Below are 24,019 nucleotides of genomic sequence, written 5' to 3'. Positions count from 1 at the left end.
TGCAGTGCCCGTTGTGGGATCTTTTTTCCCCCGGAACTCTTAACAGTCTTGTGTGCTCAGTGATGCTCACTCTTCATCATCTTTTGCAGAATTACAGAAGACTCTGCAGTGACAACATTTGAAGCGTTAAAGGCTCGTGTCCGTGAGTTAGAAAGGCAGCTTTCCCGTGGGGACCGCTATAAATGTCTCATTTGCATGGTGAGTCGCACTCCACTTGTGGTAATGAATCAGAAATGTCTTGGTATCTTTGCCGAGGAGGGAAGAAGCTTTTCTCCTTCTTCGAGTGGAGCGGGGGAGCTCATCTTTGTCCCTGTACACCAATTAGCCTTCCAAATGAAGGTGTTAGGTCTTTTTAGCAATTGAAATTCCTGTATGCATTACGTTGTTCCATTGGTATTTCTACCTGTCCGTCTGTATCGGGGACAAGAAAGCCCCAACTTCGAAAGACTTTCAGCCTTCCTATAGAAAACTCCCAGATGCCAAGGTCCTCTTCCTGCCTGTGCAGATTGACATACACAGGAGAAAGCAGAATCTGTCATCTGATGCCCTCCGCATGATTTGAGTACGGGAACGTTGCCTGAGTGTTTAAAAGTTGTCGATGTCCTGCTTGCTCTGTGGTGATGCTGTGGCCTTCTTAAAGAAGGGCAGCAGCTCCCTCTGATGGTCTGAGCCTGCAAAGCTTTGCATCTCCCAGTAGGTTTTTATTTTGCTGATAGAGGGAGAAAATTCCGCCTGGCAAAGGGCTCCTTCTGCAACTTCAGCTTGATGCATGGTGCTCGCTCTCCCAGCTCCCGACCTGTAGGCGTGGGGGTGCGGTCCCCGTCTCTCATCCCACAGGAGGGACGACAGCTTGCCGCTGATTTCCAGGGGTTTATTCACAATGACAGAAAATACTCAAGAGAAGGCATGCCTGCTGAAATAGCAGCAGCGTTCTTGGGATGTAGTTAAGCTGTTCCTGCAGAGCTGAGAGTTGTGATAAGGGTTAATCTTACCCTGTCACTGGTTTTTGTATGATCTGGTGCCCTCTCTGATGAGAATAATGGCAGGTGGCCACAGCAGCTTCAGATGCTCTTGCGATAACCGTGCTGAGCCACGTTGCCACTTGAGTGGATTATGGGCTTCCAACAGGAGTTCTGGGAAGCCAGAAAAATGGACTGCAGGAGACTTTCTGCGTCTACTGCACAAACATTACACAAATACAGACTTACATATTACACAAAATTCTTTTTTTTAATACAAAATACAAGGTAGTGTTAACCACAAAGAAGGGCGCTGTGAGATGGGATTGGGAGCAAAGGATCGGTAGATCCCTGCTGTGGAAATAACCTGTTTGCTTCTTCTCCTCAGGACTCCTACACAATGCCCCTGACTTCCATTCAGTGCTGGCATGTGCACTGTGAAGAATGCTGGCTGCGGACTCTGGTGAGGCTCTTGGCTACTTTCTTGTTGACTTGTAGACTTTTTCCTCTCTTCTGGGATACGTTATTTAAATCACCACGGGGAAGGGTGCTTTTCTGCTTTATTTTAAACAATCTGAGTTCTGTGCGTGCAGACTTCCCAAGCCTTGCTGTTCTAACACCCCGCTCCAGCTTTGATTGGGGTGAGTTTCGTTTGAGTCGACGCGACCAAGGTGGAGTCCTGCCCCTTGCTTGCTCCTCTGCCGCTGTGGGGACAGCCATTGCTCATGTAAGAGCTCTGTGCTGGGGACAACCTTGCCTTACAGTAATTTCCTGTGGGGCATCCATGCAGAGAGGTAAAGCTGTGAGAATGGAGGCCAAATCCACTGAGATTTCATGGAATGGGTAGCTTTTGAGAAACCTAATATTCCCCTGAAGCAAAGGGAATCATCTTCAGGATAGATGATATGGAAGGGAGCGTTTATGAATATGAATCTGTATTTTTCAGATTATTTGAAATAGCACTGTGCAGTTTTCAAGCGTATGCCATTCTGTTTGGAAGATTGGGGACTACCTTGAATATTGAATAGGTGACCCAGAGCAGTAGTAATTTATAAATTTATTAAAGGACATCAGGTTAAAATTTAAGGTGTTATTAAATAAAAGGTTTTCCTTTCCTGTGTTAAAACTGTGGGCTTTATAATCAGCCTTTAATGTCCCCTGTGCAGCTGATTTTCGAGCTTTCATTTTGCTTAGGTCGGGGAGTGGAAAATACTCAGTTGTGCTCTCCGGTTCCCTGGTTAGCAAGATGATACAGTGTTGGGTTGCAAAAAATGTGAGGGAATGCCACTCCTAAAAACTGTTCCTGTAAGGCATTACAAAATCTGCTTTATAGAACACGTTGTGTGCTTGGAATTACGATTAAGCCGATCGTGCTCCTTTAAATCCTGCCTTTTAAAAGTCTTGTCCAAGAAAAGTTACCAGGACGGCGAAGTGCCTGTGGGCTTGAGTACTAATAGCAACTCAATAACTTGGCTATCCCTTGGGCTGTATTTTTATAGCTCTTCAGCTACACCCCGTCACTATTTAGATTATACAAGCTTTTGTAAACATTTTAGCAGCATGTTATAAAAGACACATATGTGGGTACGTAGCTGTGAGGTGTTTGGATGAATGTGTGCTCTGCCACCTTTGCTAAGCGAAGAGTAATTTTGTCCTTTGGCGGTGCTACAAGCAGAGGATAAAACACTAATTTCTTTTTCATTTTCTTTGCTCCGAAGTCTTTGTCCTCTCCTCTTCCCAGCAGCCTCAAGTCATCTGCTAAATCTGTGGCACCGATTTCAGGCTGTTCTTAGGCTCAGCAGCAACTTAGTCCAACTTCAGTCGGGCCCCTTTATTTCATGTACAGCGGTCACGGCTGCTCGTGAGAAGTGGGAAACCCCACTCCAGGTGCTCAGGGGTTGGCATTTACCCTTGCCGGGGGGGGAGTCGTTTCCCCCCCTAGATATCCGTGAGGAAGGTGGGGATGGAGCTGGCTGTGTGCTGTCGGCACATGGCTCTTCTGCCCACCAGGCAGGCGGGATGGGAATAGTCCAGCAAGACATCATGTTAGGACTTGGCACTCGCATAGGGGAAGCAATTAATAAGCGGCTACTCATGTGTTGCCCAGTCCTAGCCTCTCCCTGCAGCCCCCAATTTATTAAACTAGGCCTTTTCACGAGGCACGCTTGCACCCCCTCTCCCGTCTCAAAAAAAAAAAATCTCCCAGCCTGTGTTCGCATGTTTCTAATGTAACCATTAAAATGTAGCCCGAAGACAGCAATAAAAACCCTGGAACGCCTTGGTGCTTTTGTGTCTTGATCAAAGTCAATGTGTGTAATCTCGTTAAGACTGCCCTCCTTCCCCCCTCCTTTTTTATGAATTTAATGGCATACAGCAGCTGGGCTCAGTGTTTAATGCTCACTAACCTGCATTGTTCTAATTAAGGTATCTCCTTTTATTTCGGGCACAAAAGAGACTCTTGTTTTTTTTAACAAGCGAGGAGCTGTGGGATAGTGTGTGTAATAATCGCCGCTGTTACCTTTCCCTGGGTATAAAGCTGGCTCCCCAGTGGGGGCGGGAGGAGGGAGCCTGCGCGTGCAGCACACATGGAAAGACTTGGCTGGGGGAGAGGGGCAACATTTTTCTTCTGTTGTGCAATAAACAATTTGTTGGAGTTAATAGGAGTTGGGGCGGGCGGGTTGTGCCGGGCTTCCGGCCCCTTTTGAACATTCTGGAGATCTGCCATCCCTGCTGGTGAAAAGTCCCCTTTCTCCTGTGCGCCTGTGGTTTATATGCCCAGCCGAGATCTAATATTAAATTAGAGTGCGAGCGTGTCTGTGAGAGAGACAGGCAGGACCGTGTATTGAACAAGGCCCTGGAACTGACGGCTCGGAGCGCCTGGGAGCGCTTCTAAACCTCTGCAGGGTGTTGAAGATGGGGTGAAATTTGGTGCTCACATCTGTCTATGGACCGGAGGAGGAGAAGTGTTTTTTAAAAGGTTTAAGGTTTAAACATTTTCTAGGATACGATGTTACAATGATCTGAGCATCTCTAGTATCCTCTGACTTCCATGGTGTTCAGGGCGCTGGTGAGGATTGAATCTTTTAAAGCTCTTAGGCTTTCTGAAAATAGAATTTTTGGACTTTTGGCTCTTGATGTGCAATTCCAAATTATAACCGTTCTGTTGCGAAGGGAGCGGGGGAGACATTTTTAACCACCTATTCTACAAATGGTTGCTGGGTTCTCTAGCTTAGGTACTGTTTTACTAGAGCTCAATGCATCAAACCAGCTCCACGTTCTGGGGATGAAACATCCACTGGAGTAGGCTCCATCTCTGTCTCCTGTTGCTGCGTTGGATTAACAGGAAGGAGAGGCTGCGGTCACGGAAAGGGACCCTGGAGATGGCTTAAGAGAACTGAGATCACTGTGCTCGTTGAGTTAGCCAGCCCTTCAGCGCTTAGTTAGATAGTCCTCGTCATGGTGGCCATGGAGAAGGGGAGGAACCATCCCTCTACTCAGGGTCAGGATGTGACGAGTTGAGTGGTTTTCTTTCCTTCCGCTTGCTGTGTGAACAGAACCAGTGTGCCTGAGGGCCCTGGCCCAAAGAACACAGGCTAAAGGTGTGCTGTATGCTGCGTACGCTGTGGGCAGCTCTGTGGTTGTAGGCACGACAGGAATGGAAACAGGGAGAGGGATGCAAGAACGTCTTGCTTGATGCCATGGGATTGTGCCTGGGTTCCCGGGAAATCCTATTACCTGTTTTGTCAGCGGGGTTTGTCTGCTGGTTTTGTGTTGCTATGTCAAACCACACCGATGAACTCACTACTCCCTGCTTGCTGATTGTCTGGGGCACTCAACACCGTGACATTTTTCATTCATCCACGCTGCACGCAGAGAGCTAGTTGATATCTTCAAGTTAGGCAGAAACTGGGACACTAGCTTGAAGTGACTTCCCTGTGATCCCTTTTGGAAACCCCTGAAAACACATGCAGGTTCTTCAAAGACAGAAGAAATGGTGTCGTAGGGGGGAGGGCAGCAGGAGGTGGGGTTCATTTCCCTGGTCATCGGCTGTCCGTCCTCAACTGGTTGTTGGACTGCAGCCCTGAGGCACTGGGTGATGGGGGATGAATATCCCTCTGGAAGAGGTTTGTCTGACCCTTCTCTATCCTTCCACATTAACTGAGAAGGGACCCTACAGCTACTGGTGGGTGGGGTTTGTATTTTCCTTCTCTTGGGAAGAGCGTTTTGGCAGCAGAGATTGGCAATCTGCTGCAGTGCTTTGCTGGGGAGGTTTGGAGCCTCCGTCCTTGAAGGTTTGTGAGAACAGGTTTGATGCGTGTCCATCAGCAGTAGTTCAGGTTGAGGTGATGTTGCCGAGGGAATGGGTCAGTGAGTTCTTGATGTCCCTCTGAGCTGTAGTTCTGTGATCTCTCAAACCTTGGTACCCTTCCGTACAAAGTAAATGGAGTTAAAGGGTAAGTCGGGTTGTTATTTGCCAGCGATGGAGCTGTTGGTGGGTGCAGGCATGCAGGGGCTGACAAAAGGGCAGGTTTATTTGAGCAGGTGCGATTTGCTGAGTTTCCTCCATCGCCTGTACGCCTGATCCAGCATTTCCTATGCGTATTTGCAGGCACCAGGCTTCTACTTGCCTCTCTTGGGCTTATTTGGAAACGACAACTGCAACAGCAGGAAAAAAATCTCTTCTAAAAAGTCGTCTTCGTCACAGAATGTGCTTCCAGGGGATCCATCGATAGATATGTATGCTCTTCAGTTGACACATTTATATCTTTGGTAGATTACACTACTACATTCTTAGTCTTGTCGCTTTTTCTAGGCTATAATACCATATATCCCGCACGGGCTGGAGTATTTTTGTAAGAAACAGTGCAGATACAGAGCGATCCTTCTGGGTGATTCCTTAGCGCTTCCAGCAATGTAGGGACCTCCTGAGTCAGCAGCTGCATGGAGGATGCTGCGCTTCATCCTTCATGATGTTCCTGTCTGCCATGAGGTTGTCTGGTTATTAACATATTTCATATTTGGCCTCCAACAACCTGTGGTGGTGAGCTCCACCCTTTGAGGAGGCTCTTTGAAAAAGAACGTTCTCCTGATGGCTTTAACCCCCATTACCTGACAACTGGAGGTACCCCACAACGGCAGTGGTGAACGGCTGCTTCTCTGGGGATTAGCATTTGCAGAGAAGACGCTGCCACTTCATGTGCAGGCATGGGGAGAAGGGGCCGTCGCCTTGGTTGAGAATTGGATCTTGGAGTTTGGATCCTTTCCTGGCAGAAGCTGGCTCTTGGTTTGGGTCCCTCCTGTCGTGTCTGTACTTTGGTTTTCCTTCCAAGCTTTGAGCACAGGTTTGACAGTGGCACTGTGTAGGCGAATTTGCGTTGTGTGTGTTTATTTCTCTCTGTTCTCTGTGCCTGGTAGCATATTCTGCTTGGAAATTGTCCATTTTTAGAGCCACAGGACAGCAGGAAGTGCCTAAATCCTTCCTTTTGAGTTTTCTTGCTTTAGCCAATTTATAGCAGACGTCACGCCATTTTTTAAGAGGCAACTTTAAGACAAAATACTCCAATCCTTCCTGGCACCATGTGAGCCCTAACGACTTCTCAACATCTCAGCTCTCGTTAATGTATTTTTCAAACTACTACCCCAAGTGATTAGCCTGTATTGTGGATCAATCACTTGCCAAATTTTAATTAAGAAAGGAGGAGAAAAAATAAACTCCATCCCGGTTCCAGCTCCTTTTCTTTGCTTTGTAACAGCCCTGGAGCAAACTTCTTGCAGCAGACTTTTATAAACCCCTCAAAACTGGGGTTTATAATGGAAAAGCTGAGGTGGCCTTTACTCTAGCACACGCAGCTATAACACATCAAGGCTTTTCCATGAAGCTATGATGAAAGGAGCAGGAGGACCTGGAAAAAAAAAAAAAAAAAAAAAAAGAAAGAAAGAAAGAAAGAAATGGCCGACAGGTGGGACTTATTATTCCACAGCATTTTTATTTCAAGGGAAAAGTTTAGTAACCCCAGCTGGCAGGTGAGCAGTGGGGGAGCAAACGCTTTTTCATTGTGCCTGTGCCAGCATGTGTGTGTGTACAAGCTTATGTGCCTCTCTACAAGAGAGGAGAGCTTAAATGCTCGTGCCAATAAATGTTGTACACCTACACCGAAAAGTCAGATGGAAGGAACAAGGTTCTAAGCGATTTCAATCCAAAGAGAAAAAATCGGGACTTAGTTCTGAATTTAACACGCATGCTTATGTGTGCAGAGGATGATGGTTTTATTTCAAAAAAAAAAAAAAAAAAGAAAAAAGCTTCCCCAAGGGTCCAAAGTCATTATTTTTGCTTGAACTGTTTAATACCAAGCGTGAGCACGAGGGAGACCCAGAGGCCGGGGCCTGGCGTGCCACGTGCAGGCAGGCACTGCGCAGCGTTCCGGCCAGGTCTCTGGGATGCCATTGTTCCCTCCCGTGTACCTGGGCTTCAGAGCTCAAGGTGAGCTGCCTTCCCCACGTGCAGGTGAAGCAACATCCACCCATGCCCTAAATCAGTCTGTGATCGTGTAGCTTTTGCAGAAAATGGGTCAAGCTACATGTGGTTGGGTTCTGCCGTCTGGTGTGGTCAAAAACTTGGCTGCCCGTGCGCAGCTCTCAGCCTTTGGTGGGGAGGGCGGAGTGGATCCCCCTAAAGCCGTCGGAATCTTGTGCAGAAAGCAGATCTCCATGACGGAGATCCCGGGGTCTGGCAGGATAAATCCATCCATCTTCCTTTTCCCTGGGGTGTGAAGGAATTGCGTTCCTGACCTTGCTTTGCCATGGAAGAGAGGAGCAAAGCTGCAGTCGGTTTAATCAGGCTTGTTCTGCCATCCTGTGGGCTGAGTCTGGAGGACTTGTGCTTACAGTGAGCACCTGGGCGGCCTTTGGAGAGAGAGACCTGGGCAGGCTGGCTTTCCAGGAATCTGTCCTTCCGAAATGTCCCACATTGAGCTGTCTGGTCTGTGTTAGCGAGGTTGCCCTTGCTAAGGGTCACACACGTCTGCCTGCAGCTGTCTCAGTCCACCTCCAAATCCCAGAACGGAGCACAAGATGCAAGACAGCAGGATGGCAGCAGATGAGATTTGCTTTTCAGCAAAAACAAACTCGGGGAGGTTCAGCGTTCCTCCCCACCCACCGACAGCCAAACGTCGCCCAACTTCAGCAGAGCTAAGGGAAAATAACTGCTGAAGCGCTTTTCAGCTTTGCACAGGAGCACTGAGGAATAGGGGGACGCGGGTTTAGGTGACAGCAAGCACTGTCCTTCATCCTTCGCCCCAGACTGAGGGCAGGCTGAGGCACTTGATGGGTCAGGAAACTGGTCCTGCAGAAGGTACCTCTCCCTGGTGCATTGCCCGGAGAAGCTCCAGCTACTTGGTTGGATGCTTTCCTGCCTCTTACCAATAAGCCGTGCCTGTCTTGGGAAGGAGAGCGTGGACACAGATGTGTGCAGTAGTCACATCTGGAATGCCTTAAGGTCCCCCTGCACGCTTACTTCTGCTTGTCGGGGCACACAGGAAAGCTCGAACGGGCAGCTGCCAACTGCTGCCCCTGTGACAACATGCTGTGAATTAATTCCTCCGCACCTCCCTGCCACTTCTCCTGGGACCCTCCAGCTGCAAAGCCGATGCCAAGAGGCCAAACAGATGCAACAGGCATCTGAGGACCGGGGACCTGCCTGGGGGTGCAGGCCTGAGCGGGGGCTCCAGTGAAACAGGCTGTTTCACGGCATTTGCATCCAGATCAGTGAGCCCTTCCTTGGCAGGGCTGCTACGTAGCAATGGCTTTAAAGGTGGCAGAAGGGCCAGATATTTAGATTTTTCTCTCCTGTCTGTTGTAGCTGCTGCAGGAAGATTTTACTGGGACATGCAGGGTTAGAGCTTGCCCTTTTAATAATGCTGGAGATCCAAAGCTCTGGTCTTGAGAACAAGCAAAGAGGTGTTTTATGTAAACAGGCTCTGTTAAAGCCCAGTGCAGTCAGTCTTGGGTTTTGTCAGGGTTTTAAGCCTTTCCTTCCAATTGTGGTTTGTGCTTCCCAGAATCCAGCATGGCAAGTCCACTCTGTGAAGACCAGCGCGTGGGGCTGCCCCATGCGTTGCACAGGCATGGTGAGATGGTCCCTGCCCCAAAAAGCTGAAAATCTACACGGACACAGTAGTTAGAGTGGGGATAAGAGAGGTCCTGGGCAGCGAGAAGGACGTGCCCACAGGCAGCAGCACCAGAACTAGGTGCACCATCCACACCACCAGTGGTCTGTCCCACGGCCAGTCTGTCACCCACCCTGAGAGTGATGTCCAAGGTGTCGTGAGTGTCTGTTATGTGTTTCATTCAACTCCGGTTCAACAGGCCTTGGTGTGTGGCTGGTTTAGATCTCAGGTGTAAGTGCCCGTGGTTCCCACGTGTGTCGGGGCAGCAGCTCAGCCGCCAGCAGCAAAGGGAACCAAACGGGAGCGTGATTGCTCAGAAGTCCAAAGCTCAGGGAACAGCGAGCACGCAAAGCCCATGTCTGCCAGGAATAATGTGCGCTGCGAGCAGGAGGGGGCTGGTTCAAGGCTGATCTGCGGGGGCTTTTCAGTAGTACTCAAGACTGCAGAGCAAACATGACTTTGCACCTCTTCGGAGTGACATTGCTGTGAATTGCTTGCACCCGTGTAAATCTTCTGTACCTGGGACTTTCTTCTCCAGATTCTTCTTAGTCCAGGGTGCTTCCCGGGAAGAAAGCCCCTGTGCTCTCTCTGCAAGTGTTATCACAGAGCAGAGAGGACCTTTTCTAAGGATGCTTGCCTTTTGTAAGCAGCAGTGCCAGCTCCTCTGCCAGGGATGTCCCCAAATGCAGGTCACAGTCCTACCACTCAGTCCTCGTCCTGCAAGAGGCTCACCGCTGCAGGTTCTGCAACGAGCCCCGCTGAGGGAGAGCAGCAGCATCGCTGAACCCAGCAGCGTCGGTTCTGCCAGCGAGCCCGGTGCAAGCCGGCAGGCTCTTACGTGGCACGTTGCATCCCTGACGGCTCCCTTGTCATGCCGAGCGCGGGGCGTCAGCCGCTGGAAGGGCCTGTCTGACAACAGGGAGCGAAACTGGGGGGACTCGGACGGAGCCTGGCTCAGTTCTGTGTGGGGGGAGGCCGTGTTGGGGCTGCGGTCGGTGTTGAAAGCCAGGGCGTCCCAACCTCCTGCCCTGCTGCTGCTGTAGACGGGAGGCTGCCTCGCAGCAGAGCCATCTTTCTGTCATTTTTCCCATCAACTGTCTGTCACATCTGCCAATCTAATGATGACCGGCTTAGGTTGACCCCGATTCTGAGGCTTATTAACACCCTTTTGCTGTCAGGCTCGGTGACAGATGGCACATCAGCCCTTGTTTTATTTCGTGTAGCGTTCATGTCAGCCGCCCGTTACCTCGCCCCAGTTCACAGTTTACCGGTTTCAGCTCACCTTGGCAGAGCAGACTCGTCCCCGCAGCGTCTCTGCGAGCTGGGGGAGGACAGGACAGGGGTTTCCTTCATGCCAGCAGCTCTGGGGGCTGTCGCAGGGTGGCTGAGGCGGTCCCAGGGCGTGCTGATGGTCCAACCCCACCATGAACCGGTTCGGTCATCCCAGCTGAAAGCTGCACTGGCTTTTCTGCCTGCTCGGTGGCATGAACTGGCTCCAGGGGGGCTGCAGGTGAGCCGGGGAAGCAGAGAGGAGCAGATCTGCCCGGCAGCCGGTGAGGACAGTGCAGCGGGACGGGGAGCTCGGGACAGCCCGTCTGCAGAGACTTCTCTCCCCGCAGCCGCTGGGTTTGGTGACGAGTCCTGGCTCTGGGTTTCAGCCTCCTGTAGACTCGTGTCAGGGACTGGAGTGGGACAAGGGGCTTGCAGGGCAGGCAAGAAAAGCGTTGGGGCTCTCTTCTCGCAGCTTGTGCCCACTGTTGGGAGGGCATGGTCCTACCTGGAGGGGACCTGGGGGGTGGCCTTGCTGTCCCTGCTCCTGTGCTGCTCCCCCTGAGATCCCAGGCCAGGGGCAGGGTCATGCGGGTTGTCCTCCTTCGCTCTCTCACGCTGTTCGTCTGGTCTGCCGGTTGCAGGGTGCCAAGAAGCTCTGTCCCCAGTGTAACACCATCACGTCTCCCGGAGACCTTCGGCGCATCTACTTATGAAGGACCCAGCGGGAGGGCGGGACCCAGCTACTCGGCTCAGCTCATCACACCAAGGGGGAGAAGAACGACGGCAACAACAACGACGACAACAACAACAACAACAAAAAAAAGGACGTTTTAAAATTTAAAGAAAAAAAACCAAACCAACCAGAGACTCCAGACATGGACTCGAGGATACAGGAGCAGCGGGGAGCCTCGGCTCCCAGGTCCCGCATGTTGAGACCTCCTTCAGCATCTGCAGCGGGCAAAACCAAACCCTTTGTTGTGAAGCCCCCTTTTTTAAAACCAGTATTCCCCATCCACCCATTCCCTGGAGCTGGCTTTGCATCGCGGATGGCTCGTGAGCCCTCCTTTGGACTGTGTTGTTGACCACTCTGCCCCCAGGAGACTGGGGAAGGGACCCTTGACGGAAAGATGTTAAATAACCTGTAACTTGTGTTCTTTGTTCAGTTTTTTTTGTTTTGTTTCTATTTGTTTTGGTTTGGTTTTTGGTTTGTTCTGTTTTGGTTTTTTGTGGTGTTCTAGTGATAAAAAAAAAAGGTTTGAAGAAAAAAAAAAAACACACCCAGGCAGAAATGAAGCACATGTAATATAGATTATATATGTTTACAATGTTGTGTATAAATGGGATAGACTCAAACATTACATACTAATAAGTTTCCCTTTCTTTTTTTTGGGTTGTATTTTTTTTAAAGAAGAAAAAAAAATGAGCAGAGAACATTAAACCCATATTTTTCTTGGTTCAGCAAAGTTTTGGCATTAAAGTCATTAGTTTAAAAAAAGTATATATATACATATATATAATATAAATGGTTTAATGTTCTGTGGTGTATATTTCCTCATTCAGATATGAAGTTAACAGCTTTTAGTAATGGCTGTAGCATTGCCCATAACTTACAGAACTTATGGGGAGTAGAGGAGGTGGATTTTTGTCATTAGTTGTAGCTAATGGGGCTATTTATAATAGAATCGTTATCCCCGGAAAAAGACACGGCTTTTAACTCCTCGCCGGGGGACCGGGATCTGGCTCAGCCCCCTTTGCCTTTCCCAGCTGGGGAAGGGGCAAACGGTGCGGAGCTGGAGGGAGGCAGCCCTGCCGGAGCCCTGTCCTCTCCCCCGGCCGGGAGCCCCTGCTCGAGGGTCCCACTGTCCCCCTTGTGCCTCCTCCAAGGCCGTAGCCCCTTCCCCTCCCTTGCTTTGCTTTCCCCCCGCCGTGGGCAGCGTCGTCTGGCCGAGGATGCCTGAGCTGCTCCGGGCGCCCGCTGCCGAGGCAGGACGGCGGGGAAGCGGCGGGCACCGGGAGGGATGGCAGGGGACGGGGGTGGCCTTGCTGGTGGCTTTGCCCAGAGAGGTTCGGCCGGTTCCCCGGCGGTGCTGGCTGCGGCGGGCCCCGGCGCTGCCCGTCAGGGATGCACAGGCCCCGCAGAGCCAGCCCTGCGCCGCGCCGGCTTTCCCCGGCTCCCGCTCGCCTGGAGCCTGCGTTTTGCTAAAGAGGTTTCGGCAGTAGGACGGAGAGCTGAGCCAGCCCTGCCTCGGCCCCACGGCCATCCCCCGGCGCTCGCCCGCGGGCTGCGGCCAGCAGAGATGCTTCCAGCCAGAGCCAGAGGCTCCTCGCAGCCCCGGCTTCTTCCACGCAGTCCCTCGTGCTTGTCCCTGTCTCCCGTATCCTCAGCCTTAACCAAAGCTGCCATCTGGCCTGGTTTTTGTTGTTTTTTTTTTATTTTATTTTATTTTCAGGACCCAAGAAACAGATACTGATCCATTTCCCGAGGCAAACGCACGCCCCGTGTGCTGGCTTCTCCCTGCTCCCCGGGCAGTTGCAGGGTGCCAGCTCCCCAGAAGACAGGGAGATGAGGAAGCTCATCCCCCCCTGCTCCCACAGGGAGATCCAAGCAGATCCCACCTGGCAGCACAACGTGGCCGGGGCATTTTAAGACAGTCTGGAAATAGCAGTGGACAAGGGGTTTGGAGCTGGGACCCTCAGCGCCACTGGGCTGCCAGGGCCTTTCCGGAGAGGGAAGGGCTGGGGAGGCAGGATGCCTCGGGGGTGATGGTTCCATCACCGCTCCCCTGTCCTCAGCTCGATGCTGTTTTGCAGAGAGCAGCTGCCGTCCTCGTCCTCGGCATCTCCCGAGTGATTTCAGAAGGATCCCACTGCACCCCTCCCAAAAAAACCCCACAAATCGAAGGAGCTGTATTTTATAAGCGTCTCGGCAAAAGGCAACAATTCCTAATTGAGAGTTTCCCGGGTCCCCAAGCTCGTAGCGTGGTGGCCTTTGAGATCAGAGAGCTGCAGCCTCCCCTGCTCGGGGTCGCATCCCTGCGGAGCTGCCGGGGACCAGAGGAAGCCGAGGCAGCCCGGGAGGGTCCTGCCCCCCCCGGGGGAGGCTGCGGGCAGGGGAAGGGGCCGCAGCGGTGGCCTGTCACTGCTGGGGAGCCCCTGCCAGCAGCAGCCGGGCAGGGGAAGGGCCGGCACACGGAACTCGGGTCAGGAAAAATGCTCGGGAAAAATGTGTGGGAAGGCAGAGCTGGGTTGTAAGTGCCCCCCATCCGGGGCTGCGCTGCCTGGGTGGCGGGGCTGGGGTCTCAGAGATGGATTTGGGGAGGGCGCAGTGGGTTTGGGAGGCAGCCGGGAAGGGGGAGAGGGCAGGACACCCCCACCCCAGCCCTTCCTCAGAAATAGGGCCCCCCGGGAGGGAGCCAGGCTTTCTGGCGGGGGTTGCGGACCAGCTGTGTGCTGTATGTACGTATGTGTAAAACCATATGTAACTAGTCATTGGTTCTTTGTTTTGGGGGTTACTTTTTGGTTATTTTTTTTTTTGTTTAAATTGGTAAAGCCATCCCCTGTTTTCAAGGGGGGGCCTGTAAGGGGAAGGCTGGGGGGGGAGAGGCATCCCGGTTCGTAACACGCATCTGCCGCTTCCCCTCTTCTGTAATGAGTTTAAATGATTTAAAAAAAAAAAAAACAAAAAAAAATTGAAATATCGGAGTTACCTATCTTTGCCCAAAGAATCCCAGTTGCACAAAGCGATATTCCGGTGTGTCGATGATTGTGTGTCGGTGTATATTATACAAAGAGGTACTTGTCACTCCCGTTTGTAAACTACATTTGACATTAATTAAACAAGTATAAATCTTCTCGGGTGCTTCCCGCCTTTCTGTGTTTCCCTTCGCAGGCGAGAGGCAGCGGAGGAGACGCTCCCCATATGTCACAGCCCCTGGATATGGGTGATGTCCCAAAGGGGAGCACCGGTCCCATTTTGGGGTGCAGGGACAGATGCAGGGGGACGCTGAGGCAGGACACCCCACCCCAGCATCCCCCTGCAATGATGCATCTCTGCCCCACCACGGATGGTGTCCCCCAACTTGTCCGTCCCCCTCCCGTAGAGCCAGGAGGGCAGGGTGAAGGGCACACCCCAGGGGACACACACACGCACCGCCCCCCCCGCAATGAAGTCTCATCGGCTGCATTAGTTGGGGGCAGGAGGCGCCCAGCCCCAACAGATCTATACGTCCTGCATTAGGGGCCACCGGCGCGGTATAGGGTTACCCCCGACAGCAGGGACCAGGAGGCTGCCGTGGCTGGGGCAGGGGTGAAGGTCAGGTTCCCCCCCCCCAACGCCAGTGTGGGGCTGGCGCCGACGCTTTTGGTTTACAAACATTTTGCAGACGGGTCGATGGGGCGTTTAGCCCCTCCCCATGGCTGCCTCCCCTGGGGATGGGGCACTGGGGGGGGGTCCCCAGGCTGGTGGATGGGGGTGGGCAGCCACAGTGTCAGGGTCCTCCTTCCATCTCCAGTGGCAAAGATGGCAAATGGAGTGGATTTGGCTGCTTTTTTTTGGCTGGCAGGGAGCAGCAGGGCATCTCAGCAACTCTCGGGGTCCTCTTTCAGCCTAGAGGAGGCCTGAGGCCAAGGTGAGGGGCAGGAAACCTCCCTCCCTCCCCCCCACCGCCCGCCCTGCAGCGGGCTGCTAATATTTTATTTAAAATATCTTTAGGAAGCGGAGGGCCGTGATGTATCGGATGTATTGAGAAAATGCTAATGTGTAATAGCGTGTGTCAGGGGCCTCGTTCATCACCCTGTGCCGCCTTCTGGGGGATCCATATCTAATTAACAGTAATGAATGAGGGAGCCCACCTAATGACAGCCCGCCAGTTTGTTATGGAAATGAGGCAATCCCATTAGGCAAAACACTTAATTAAACAAACTGCTCGGAGAGGAGGCCGGAGCAGGATGGGCACAGGCCCTTTGGGGGACTGGGTGTGTGTGGGGGGATCCCCGGTACCCAGCCTCCCACATGCCAGGTGTGGGGCGCAGAGGCTGCCATAGCCCCATAGAGGCGAGTGCCCATGGACAACGCCAGCAGCCGTGGGCTGGGGGAGATGAGGGGGACAAGTGTGGGGGGGTCCGGGCTGGGGAGGGGGCGGCGGGGCAGTTCGCATCCCCCTCTTGTCTCTCCGGCACATCGACGGGCGCAGAGGCCAAACACAGATTTCCAATCAAACGTGTGTACTTGGCTCCTGCTCTATTGACACTGAAGCAAGAAGGGCTCAAGGTTAATTCCTTATCAATACCCTATTGTCAGCTCATTCATCATCCGGGGAGGGCAGTGGCTGCCCAAGCGCTCCCTGCCCCAGCCCCCCTGGGTTTGGGAGGGTGGCTGAAGGATGCCGCGCAACCCCTCTGCCCACCCCAGCCCTGCCCGGCCGTCCCATCTCCAGCCAGCGGTGCTGGGGACAGACGTGCAGCCCTGTGAGGATGCGGAGACGAGGGGATGGGGGCTCAAGTTCAAAGGGAAGGGGATGGGGGGGTGTGGGGCAGGCAGAGCGGGCAGCCGCCTGGTGAGCCCCTGCCTCCCTTGCCCATTACCAGGGCTGGACGCAGGAACTGTGCAAAGGGGGTGCATTTGTGGGGGGTGTCCCACAGTGGCTGTGACCCCTGGTTGTGCTATCCTGTTTTCTAACAGCCCCCCCCCCAAGCCCCCAGCCCTGTGTGCTGGGGAGGGTCCCGCCAGCCTTTCCGGAGAGCTCAGCTCCCTCCCAAGGGCTGGGGGGGCTACAGGGAACCCAAGGGAGCTCCGCAGTCCCCATTTGTGGGGTTTCCAGAAGTTGGACCACGGTCTGTCTAACCACACGAAGTCACCCGCAAATTAGATAGATAGCCCTCTCTGGGTGACGGAGAGGGAAGCGGTGCGACCCGGCCTGCCAACGCGAGAAGGGCAGTAAAGCCATTCCTGCCGTTAGCCAGGTATACAGGACGTGTCATATAGACATAGGACCCGGACAGAAGGTTTTAACATTCAGTTAAAGCTGAGAAATAGTATCTAGCACAACTTCCAGGTCCAGGCAGCCCCAGGGTTAGATGCTCTTCCATATTAACTCATGCTTCTCCGAGTTTGTTCTTGCTGGTCTTTTTCCTTGCCTCGAGAGGGGACTTTTTGCAGGAGATGCTCTCAAACATGCAGAAGCGCCGCGCTGAGCTGCACTTTTGGGGGTCTTCTCCAGCATCTGCTGCGCTTGTCTCCTAAACTACACATCTCTCCACGCAGGAAAGAGGGGACCTGCTGCCACCTCGTGGAGCCCCGCTCCCTCCCGGGCCGGAGCATCCCACGCTGCTGCGGCCGGGGAGGTTGGCACAGTCGCCACGGGCCAGCTCCCTCCTCCATCACCTCCACGGGGCCATGAAGACCAGCCTGACACCACCCCGCTTCTCCTCATAGGAAGCAGAACATGGGGTTGGGTTGCTCGTTTCCATTTCCAGCCATCCACCCTTGCTTTTCCACCAGCGGCAGAACTTCACGCGTACGCCCGCACTTCCCAACGCAAAGATGGGGCCTCAGCCCATACGCAATCGGCTGCCCCAACACACAAAAGGCAACAGCAGACTTTTAAAACACCTTTATTAGGTGTGGGCGCAGGTCAGTCCTTGCCCAGGGGCTTGGTTTGAATTACCGGCACCGCAAGATGCTCCCCCCCTGCTCCAAAACACGACCCCTGGCTGGGTCAGATCGTGCCCCTGCTCTGCCCAGGTCTCTCCCAGCGCCTGGAGGCACCTTGGCTGCAGGGGCACCCTCCCACCGCCTGCCACCAGCAGATAAGCACTCTCCAGCCCAGGCACACCACCACCCAGACCGCCCATTAAGTGGCTTTTTTCCTTTTTTTAAAACCTTCCCCTAACATCACCGCTGCCCGGGGAGAGAAGGCAGCACCAGGGAGCGAGCTGGCAGGCAGCTCCCTCGCAGGAATCACTCACAAACGGCTTTTGTTGGTGAGGAAAGGTTAATTGGTGCTTTTGCAAAACGGATGGAGCTGGGAAATGTGCGATGGCAGAAGCTAGCCCCTGGGCATCCTCTTCTCCCACCACCACTGGTGTTTTCATCCGTGCTGCTCCAACGGCCGGGAAGGAGGGCTGGACTGTAGCTAATCCACGGTTGATGGTTGGACTCCATGATCCGAAAGGTCCCTTCCAACCCAGACAATTCTATGATTCTATGAAATCCACCTCCAGGCTCCCCAGGCAGAGATTCCCGGTGCCACATCCCGCTCCCCATCCACAAGGCAAGCCCAGGGACACTGCATTTTTCCTCCAGAAGAACGGATCTGCAATACCCCTCCCACAGCTCGCCTCAGAGATTTACGTGGATTTGCCACCATATCCCAACCTTTGGCTTTCAGTGTTCAGGCTGAAGCTCTCTAGGAACACAGGCTGCACCTAACTGTGACAGTTTAGCAAGGATTAAGGGTTTGAGGATGGGGTTTTTTAAATCCAGTCGTGCTTGGATCAGTTCTTGGCCGTTTGCCTTTGGGCACCAAGTTATTAACCTTCTGTTTCAAATAACAAGCAACAGAAATAAAGGGAGGAGAAAGGGGGGAGGCGAGCATACATGCCGTATAGGAAAGACGAGGGCAACGTATCACACAATACATTTAACACACTGCACATAATCATAATTAAAACTTGGTGGGATACGGAAAACAAAACCCGCTCAGAAGCCCGGTGCCGATGACTGCCTCTGTAAATCCCTGCCTTGTTCGAGATCCTCTCTGCTCCTAGGGAGGTGCGTACGTGAATTAGCCCCGAATTTCAAGTCAGTTTTGCAGCAGTGGAAATGCCCGTGAGCTGGTTCCAGCTCGTGTAGCGCAGGGCATCTCCACCTGGAGTTAGCTCCAGCTCCTGCCAGCCACGCTCCAGAACAGCCCGAGTCCTTAAATAGAAGTTCAACACCCACAGCAATAAACAGGAACAGCAGATTCCCAGCCCAGCACAACCGTATTAATGCAGAGGCGTATATTATGGAGCATTTAACTGTTCTGTAAATACTGAACCCATAGAAACCAGCATGAGGGCAAGTGCTAGTTAAATAACCTTTATCACCTCTGCTCCCTAAGAGTTTTCACAGTTCCACAAACAGGCTGGAGACGCCCAGAAGACACAGCCCAGCTCTCCAGGAAGGCAGGGAAACAGATCACAGCTCAGGAGTTATGGTACTGGCAGCAGAAACCAGGGGCCCGCTTGAAAAAGCTGGGAGATCACTGATGGGATAGGGGACCGTGTCTGGATTTTACAGGTCCAAGCCCTAGGAACAAGAATCTATTCATGAGAGGCAGCAGGCTGACGGTGTGTTACTGCACAGTCGCCCTCATGGCTCATCTTCTCGGTGGAAGGTGAAACTGGCATCACGCCTACAAGACGACTGGACCCCAAGCAACAAGGGCTCCTGTGCCTGGAGCCAGTTTTCACTTAAAAAAAAAAAAAGAAAAAAAGAAAACAAACCAGTCCATCAGCCCATTTTCAGTTAATTCTCACCCATCCTACAGATCCCAGTCCGCTCTAAAACCACACCCAATGCGGGGTTATTCTTTGCTTTAAGTGTTGCCACACTGGCCTACTGGAAGCAGTTGTTCTGGCCACTGACCACAAGGTGCTGTGCTGCCATTTCTGAGGTGTGGCGGTTTTTGTTTTAAACTTCCAAATTATTTTAGTGCTTCCCAAGAGACCTCCCTCTCTGTGTGTGGGTTCAGAACAGCAAGTGCTTCCCCATTGTGGATGACAGCACCCCAAGGGCTGGCAAGACAAGCAGAGCAGCCCACAGGCAGCAAACCTGTAAAAATCCATGTGCTTTTCACGTTCTGACCTCTCGAGGGCAGCCCCTTGTTCACACAGGCCCATAGCACTCCAGAACCTGTTCCAAGCAACCTTTGACTAGGACTTTGAAGTCAGCTAATCCTGGCCACCACGTTATTAATTAGCTTGTAATGCTGTGACATGGGCAAAATATGTTATTAGCAGGCTCTCCCCTCTCTTTATCCCCACTTCTCTCCCAAATAAACAACAAAACCCCAAAGCAAACACGGCTGGAGTGCAGTGCAATGAGCTACTTTTTCACTAGGTGGAAGGAATTCATTTCTTGTATTACCAGTACACACTGCACAGACAGCAAAGACTTATCACCTGAAGAGAACATTATGGGGAAAAACATCGAATTTCCTGGTCATTTGTGGGCTGGAAGTGATTTAAGAAACACCCAGTATAAATCATAGCTCCAAGAGACAGTTTAATTTTTCTCTGCAGTTCCACCTTTCTATTTCTGGGGTCTTTTGGGTTACAGCTTCGCCAGTTTTCCTGCATTTCTAGGTGCACGATATAGGCTGCTCAAAGACACGCAATAACAAATGAGCAGCTCTCCAAGAAAGGAAAACTACTCAGGAGAACACACAAAAGACTGGAAGAGAAACAAAACACAAGACGCATTCAAAAAGGTTAACTTAAATCTTTTGGTTGGAGAACACAGAAGTTATCACAAACATTTGAGTTCCTATCAAGGATCGGAGCTTTAACTGCTCTATCTCAGCTATTTAACGGAACCAGATGACAGTCTGGTCATATTGCCCTGCACAAGCCTTTTCCAGGTCTTACACTTGGTTTCTGGGCCTGATCTCCAGCAAGGAGAGTAACAAGAGCTGAGATGCACCGAGAGAAAAGCCCTGCAGAGCTGCTTCTGTTTGCTCACTGCAAGATAAAAAAGAAATGGCAGAGAGGAAAAAACCAACAAAGACACGGAAGAGTCGTATTGTAAAATCAGTACAAGGCAACAGAACGTGCACACTGGACATCAGGGACAAGGAGACAACACGTAAAGCAGCGAACAATAGGAGACAGGAAGAAACAAAGAACGCTCCATGTGAAGTTCTGGTCTGTGACACCATTGTAAAGAACATCAACTTCAACCATGCTAGGATTTCACCTTCAGTACTTCAAATTAATCCGTATCTACTTTCTGCTACAGCATGACTGGCCCAAAGCCTGCAGGCTTTCAGACTTGTAGATGGTGAAGGGGGAAAAAAAAAAAAAAAAAAAAAACTAAGAAGTCTCTACTTTCCTCCTTTCAAAGACACAACGGCAAAGGGGACAACATTTCCCATACAAGCTGAGCAAAGCAGAGGCAAACATTAGAAGTCATTACATCACTAACGAGGTGAGCCCCCAACACAGTCAGACAGGAAAGTCGTACAGAGGTTGCTGTAATAGGTGGGATACATCCGCATGTGGCTGACATGAGCCGAATCTGAGAAGTCTACAGCTTTCACAGAGATACCGAGCTGCTGCCGGCCATCAGCCATGTGCTTAACTTCGCTGGCCTTAATGATGGCATCAGCCTGGGAATAGAGGTAAAGCTCAGGCCACCGCGAGGGCGCTTTCAGCAGGGCATCGTAATGGCTCTCGTGAATGAAGCGGGTCAATGGGTACAGCAAGATCCGCAGCACGACAGCCGTAGTAGCAAAAGCGAATAAGAGGAAATACTTGAGCAGCACATTTCTGGAAACCAAGACAGTCGCCAATGCACGAAGGCCTCCTCTCAAGTTTCTTCTGCCAGGGGCACTATCAAAAATGGTGCCTGCTACTTTGAGGTTCTTAAATGGCTTGTGAGTGTGGAGCGCCTCAATGATGTAACGGTACAGCATGACGCCACCATTGCTAAAAACATGAAAAAGAACCGGTCTGTTTTCAACGCTGTAGTCAAAGAGCAGCTCCAAGAGTCGCCTGGCTGGGGTCTGGAGAGATCTGATGCCAAAGGTCTCTGAGAAGAATATCATCCTCCATGGAGCCGTGTAGCGGATGACGGTGCACCCCTAAGAAGAACAGAAAGAGACCCCACACAGAGTTAGGCTGTGCTGTAAATTACAAGGAGTAAGCAAGCATCAGTAAAAAGAACGTGAAAATTTGGGACAGGTTTCCAACTGAAACCACACGGCCAGAAGAAAGTCTTTAGTGTCAGTACAAGGCACCGATGCGAATAGGATTATATTAATCCCAACAGCACACTGTATTATGACAAGGTTTCTGCAGTAGCAGAGGCCTACATTTAACGGTGTTTAAGATCCTTTCAAATCTTGTGCTAAGTGGCAGGGCCCCTGGGGACATTACCACCCAAGCTTTTACGGGTGTTAGTCCTCACTCAGGAAGAGAAAACCATCTCCCCGATTCACAAACCTTCAGTATCAGCTATTTTGGTAAGAAGGACCTGCTCTGGTACACATGTAGGTCATGACATTGAAACGTAAGAAGGAGGAAGACCTTCTTCCTTCCTGTCCTTGGGTAGTACTTGTTTGCAGCTGTCTCTAAGACTCACCCACAGTCAACACTGACATGATTTTCATAAGCCTTTCTGAAACACTCCAGCTGTGCAAATGAAGAGCACCGTTTCAGAGATTCAGAACGCCCAAGCAATTGCCTTTACAGTTAAGGACTTACATTTAGGTGTAGATTGGGAAAAAGGATCCTGGAGGAGTTTCTAAATAGAGAAGACGGAACTACATTTATAAATGCTTTAGATCTTTTCTATCACCTAAACTCACTGAAATTACACACTGACAAAAGCAAGGCAAAGCCATCAAGATGTCCCTCCTGCCCAGAGCTCCCTTAACAGTGGATGAGGAAGAACAGGATATTAGGTTCTTAAATCAAAGCCTGCAAGTCTGCTATACCACCTTGCCGTGGTTGCAGCCACTTCCTCATTACGGAGCTAGGAAAACCTTTTCCCTTCTTTCCCATTCCTATCGTTTTTCTCATAGAGAAGTATTTTCAAAAAAACTTGGCATGCTGCCATGTAACATGCTCCTCATCTGATCAGCAGCATCTCTTAGTCACAACGGTCACTAACAATTAATTCGTCACTAGAACAAGCCAATTCATTACTCTGGCACTGGATTACACATTAACAATAGACCTGTTCATGTACAAACTTTGCCACCTATAACTGAAACAGATTTGAATAAATACAAGATCCTGGTATACTGGCAAAAAAAAAAAAAAAATAAGTCTAATGTTTCACCAGGTTCCCATACTAAAAGCTGGGGTCATTCCAGTAAAATACAGTATTAGAAGGGAAAATAACATAATTTAGGGAACTATCAATCGGTCAGACCTCCCTACTTCAAACACAAGGAGCTCCTAGTGAGCAGGTATTACTATCATAGGATGCCTGTTCCACAGACAGGATAAAATGAATTTGGATTACAACGTTTAGATGAACCACCTTCACAGGAAGGAAAAGCCGAAGGAACAACAGATGCCAAGGTGCTCTGTCAGACCTCAGGCTGGCCTCACCAAGTCTGTGCTGTGCCCTAGTAGCAAGCAGTAAATGCATAATCTTTCCCTCCATGTTCACCTGTTTGGAAAGTTAACACAGTTCATGTCATTCCTGAATCATCTCACAACTTTAAGAGCCTTAAAATATTCCAGTGATTCACACAACAGCAGAAACCTTCTCCAAGGAAGTATTTTTGCCTCAGCTGCACGCATAAAGATGACATCAGCAACTGTTAGATAATGCTACCTGGGCGTTATCTAGAGCTTTCAATGACAGAGACAAGGACCTTTCAATGACAAGAGAACTCACCACTCACTCCCAATGACTCTCCAGACTGAGAGAGGCTTTAGAATGATTTTACCAACATACAGAAAAGCAGCAGTCTCTCAGAGAGCTGTATGACAGTATCATGAAAATGTAAATAAGGTACTCACCTTCTGACTGTAGATTGCACTGTATTTGGCCAGGTATTTGTCCTGGCAGCCTGCCCATCCGAGAAGGATCACCACAGGCTGACCGTCCGCATGCCCTCTCTCCGTACTGCTCCCTGAAACAAATCACAAGATTTAAAATAATTGTCCTCCAGTCTACCAGAATAAGAAGCTATGGCATCTTGCCAGGTTAATAAAGTTTAAAGGTAACGGTGAAGTGCGTATTAGCTTTATTTCTGTCAGCTATGAATACTGCCTCATCTCATTTCAGTATGTGGGTGAGCTCAGTAGGACAGCACAGTTTCAGTCCCTGCAGCTTCCCAAAGCTCTCCACTGATGCAAGGCCAGCAGATCGCTACGGGGGGCAGAGACCCCCCTCCTCATACCTCCCCGGGGAGCTGGGGAGGCCTCAGAAACTGCTGTCCCCTTGCAGGGGGGAAAGGGAAGCGTCCTGACCTGCCCTTCAGGAATCACCAGACACTTGGTACGGCACAAGGGTCTCCTCGGCTCCCTCCCCCCATACCCGAAGGGGTGCCCTAGGCCCAGTCCCTCCCTCCAACCACCCTCAGGGGTGCCCCAGACCCCGTCCCCCCCCTCCACCCTCAGGGGTCCCCCAATCTCTCCTGTCATCGGTGTCCCCCTGGCCTCCCCCTTCATCCTCAGGGCTCCCCGGGCCCGCTCGCTCCCGCACCGCGGGCCTCCCCCGGCACCAGCTCCACCACCGCCGCCTCCAGCCCGCGAGCGCCCATCGCCGCGCACTCCCGCCTCACACCCCACCGGCGCTTCCGCTCTCCCCACCGGAAGCTCCGCCCCCCCACCCCTCCCGCAGCGAATGGGAAGGGAAAGCAACCGCCCCCCCTCATTCTCTCTCCCCTCCCCCTCCGCCTC

General features: G+C 51.5%; 2 protein-coding genes across 3 annotated transcripts in view; one reads left to right on the top strand and one right to left on the bottom strand.

Moving 5' to 3' along the window:
• RNF220 (ring finger protein 220) overlaps nt 1-14,248 on the top strand; it is a 235,206-nt gene extending 220,958 nt beyond the window's left edge. For both annotated transcript variants that reach the window (XM_063343584.1, XM_063343583.1), the window contains 3 exons: nt 90-198; nt 1,348-1,422; nt 11,038-14,248. In XM_063343584.1, coding sequence (XP_063199654.1) covers nt 90-198; nt 1,348-1,422; nt 11,038-11,109 — 256 coding nt within the window. In that variant the 3' untranslated portion in view covers nt 11,110-14,248. The remainder of the gene's footprint in view (nt 1-89; nt 199-1,347; nt 1,423-11,037) is intronic.
• A 5,396-nt stretch (nt 14,249-19,644) lies between these two features.
• On the bottom strand, nt 19,645-23,914 carry TMEM53 (transmembrane protein 53). Its single transcript, XM_063344777.1, has 3 exons — nt 23,823-23,914; nt 23,135-23,247; nt 19,645-21,240 (listed from the first exon to the last, which is right to left on the bottom strand). The coding sequence occupies exons 1-3, from the start codon at nt 23,878-23,880 to the stop codon at nt 20,578-20,580; spliced, it is 834 nt and encodes a 277-aa protein (XP_063200847.1). The 5' UTR covers nt 23,881-23,914; the 3' UTR covers nt 19,645-20,577.
• Nucleotides 23,915-24,019: the final 105 nt, after the last annotated feature.

The sequence above is a fragment of the Chroicocephalus ridibundus genome, chromosome 8 (assembly GCF_963924245.1).
Source record: "Chroicocephalus ridibundus chromosome 8, bChrRid1.1, whole genome shotgun sequence".
Classification (NCBI taxonomy): domain Eukaryota; kingdom Metazoa; phylum Chordata; class Aves; order Charadriiformes; family Laridae; genus Chroicocephalus; species Chroicocephalus ridibundus.
Note: the sequence above shows the minus strand (reverse complement) of the source record. Positions and strands in the feature narration are given on the sequence as shown.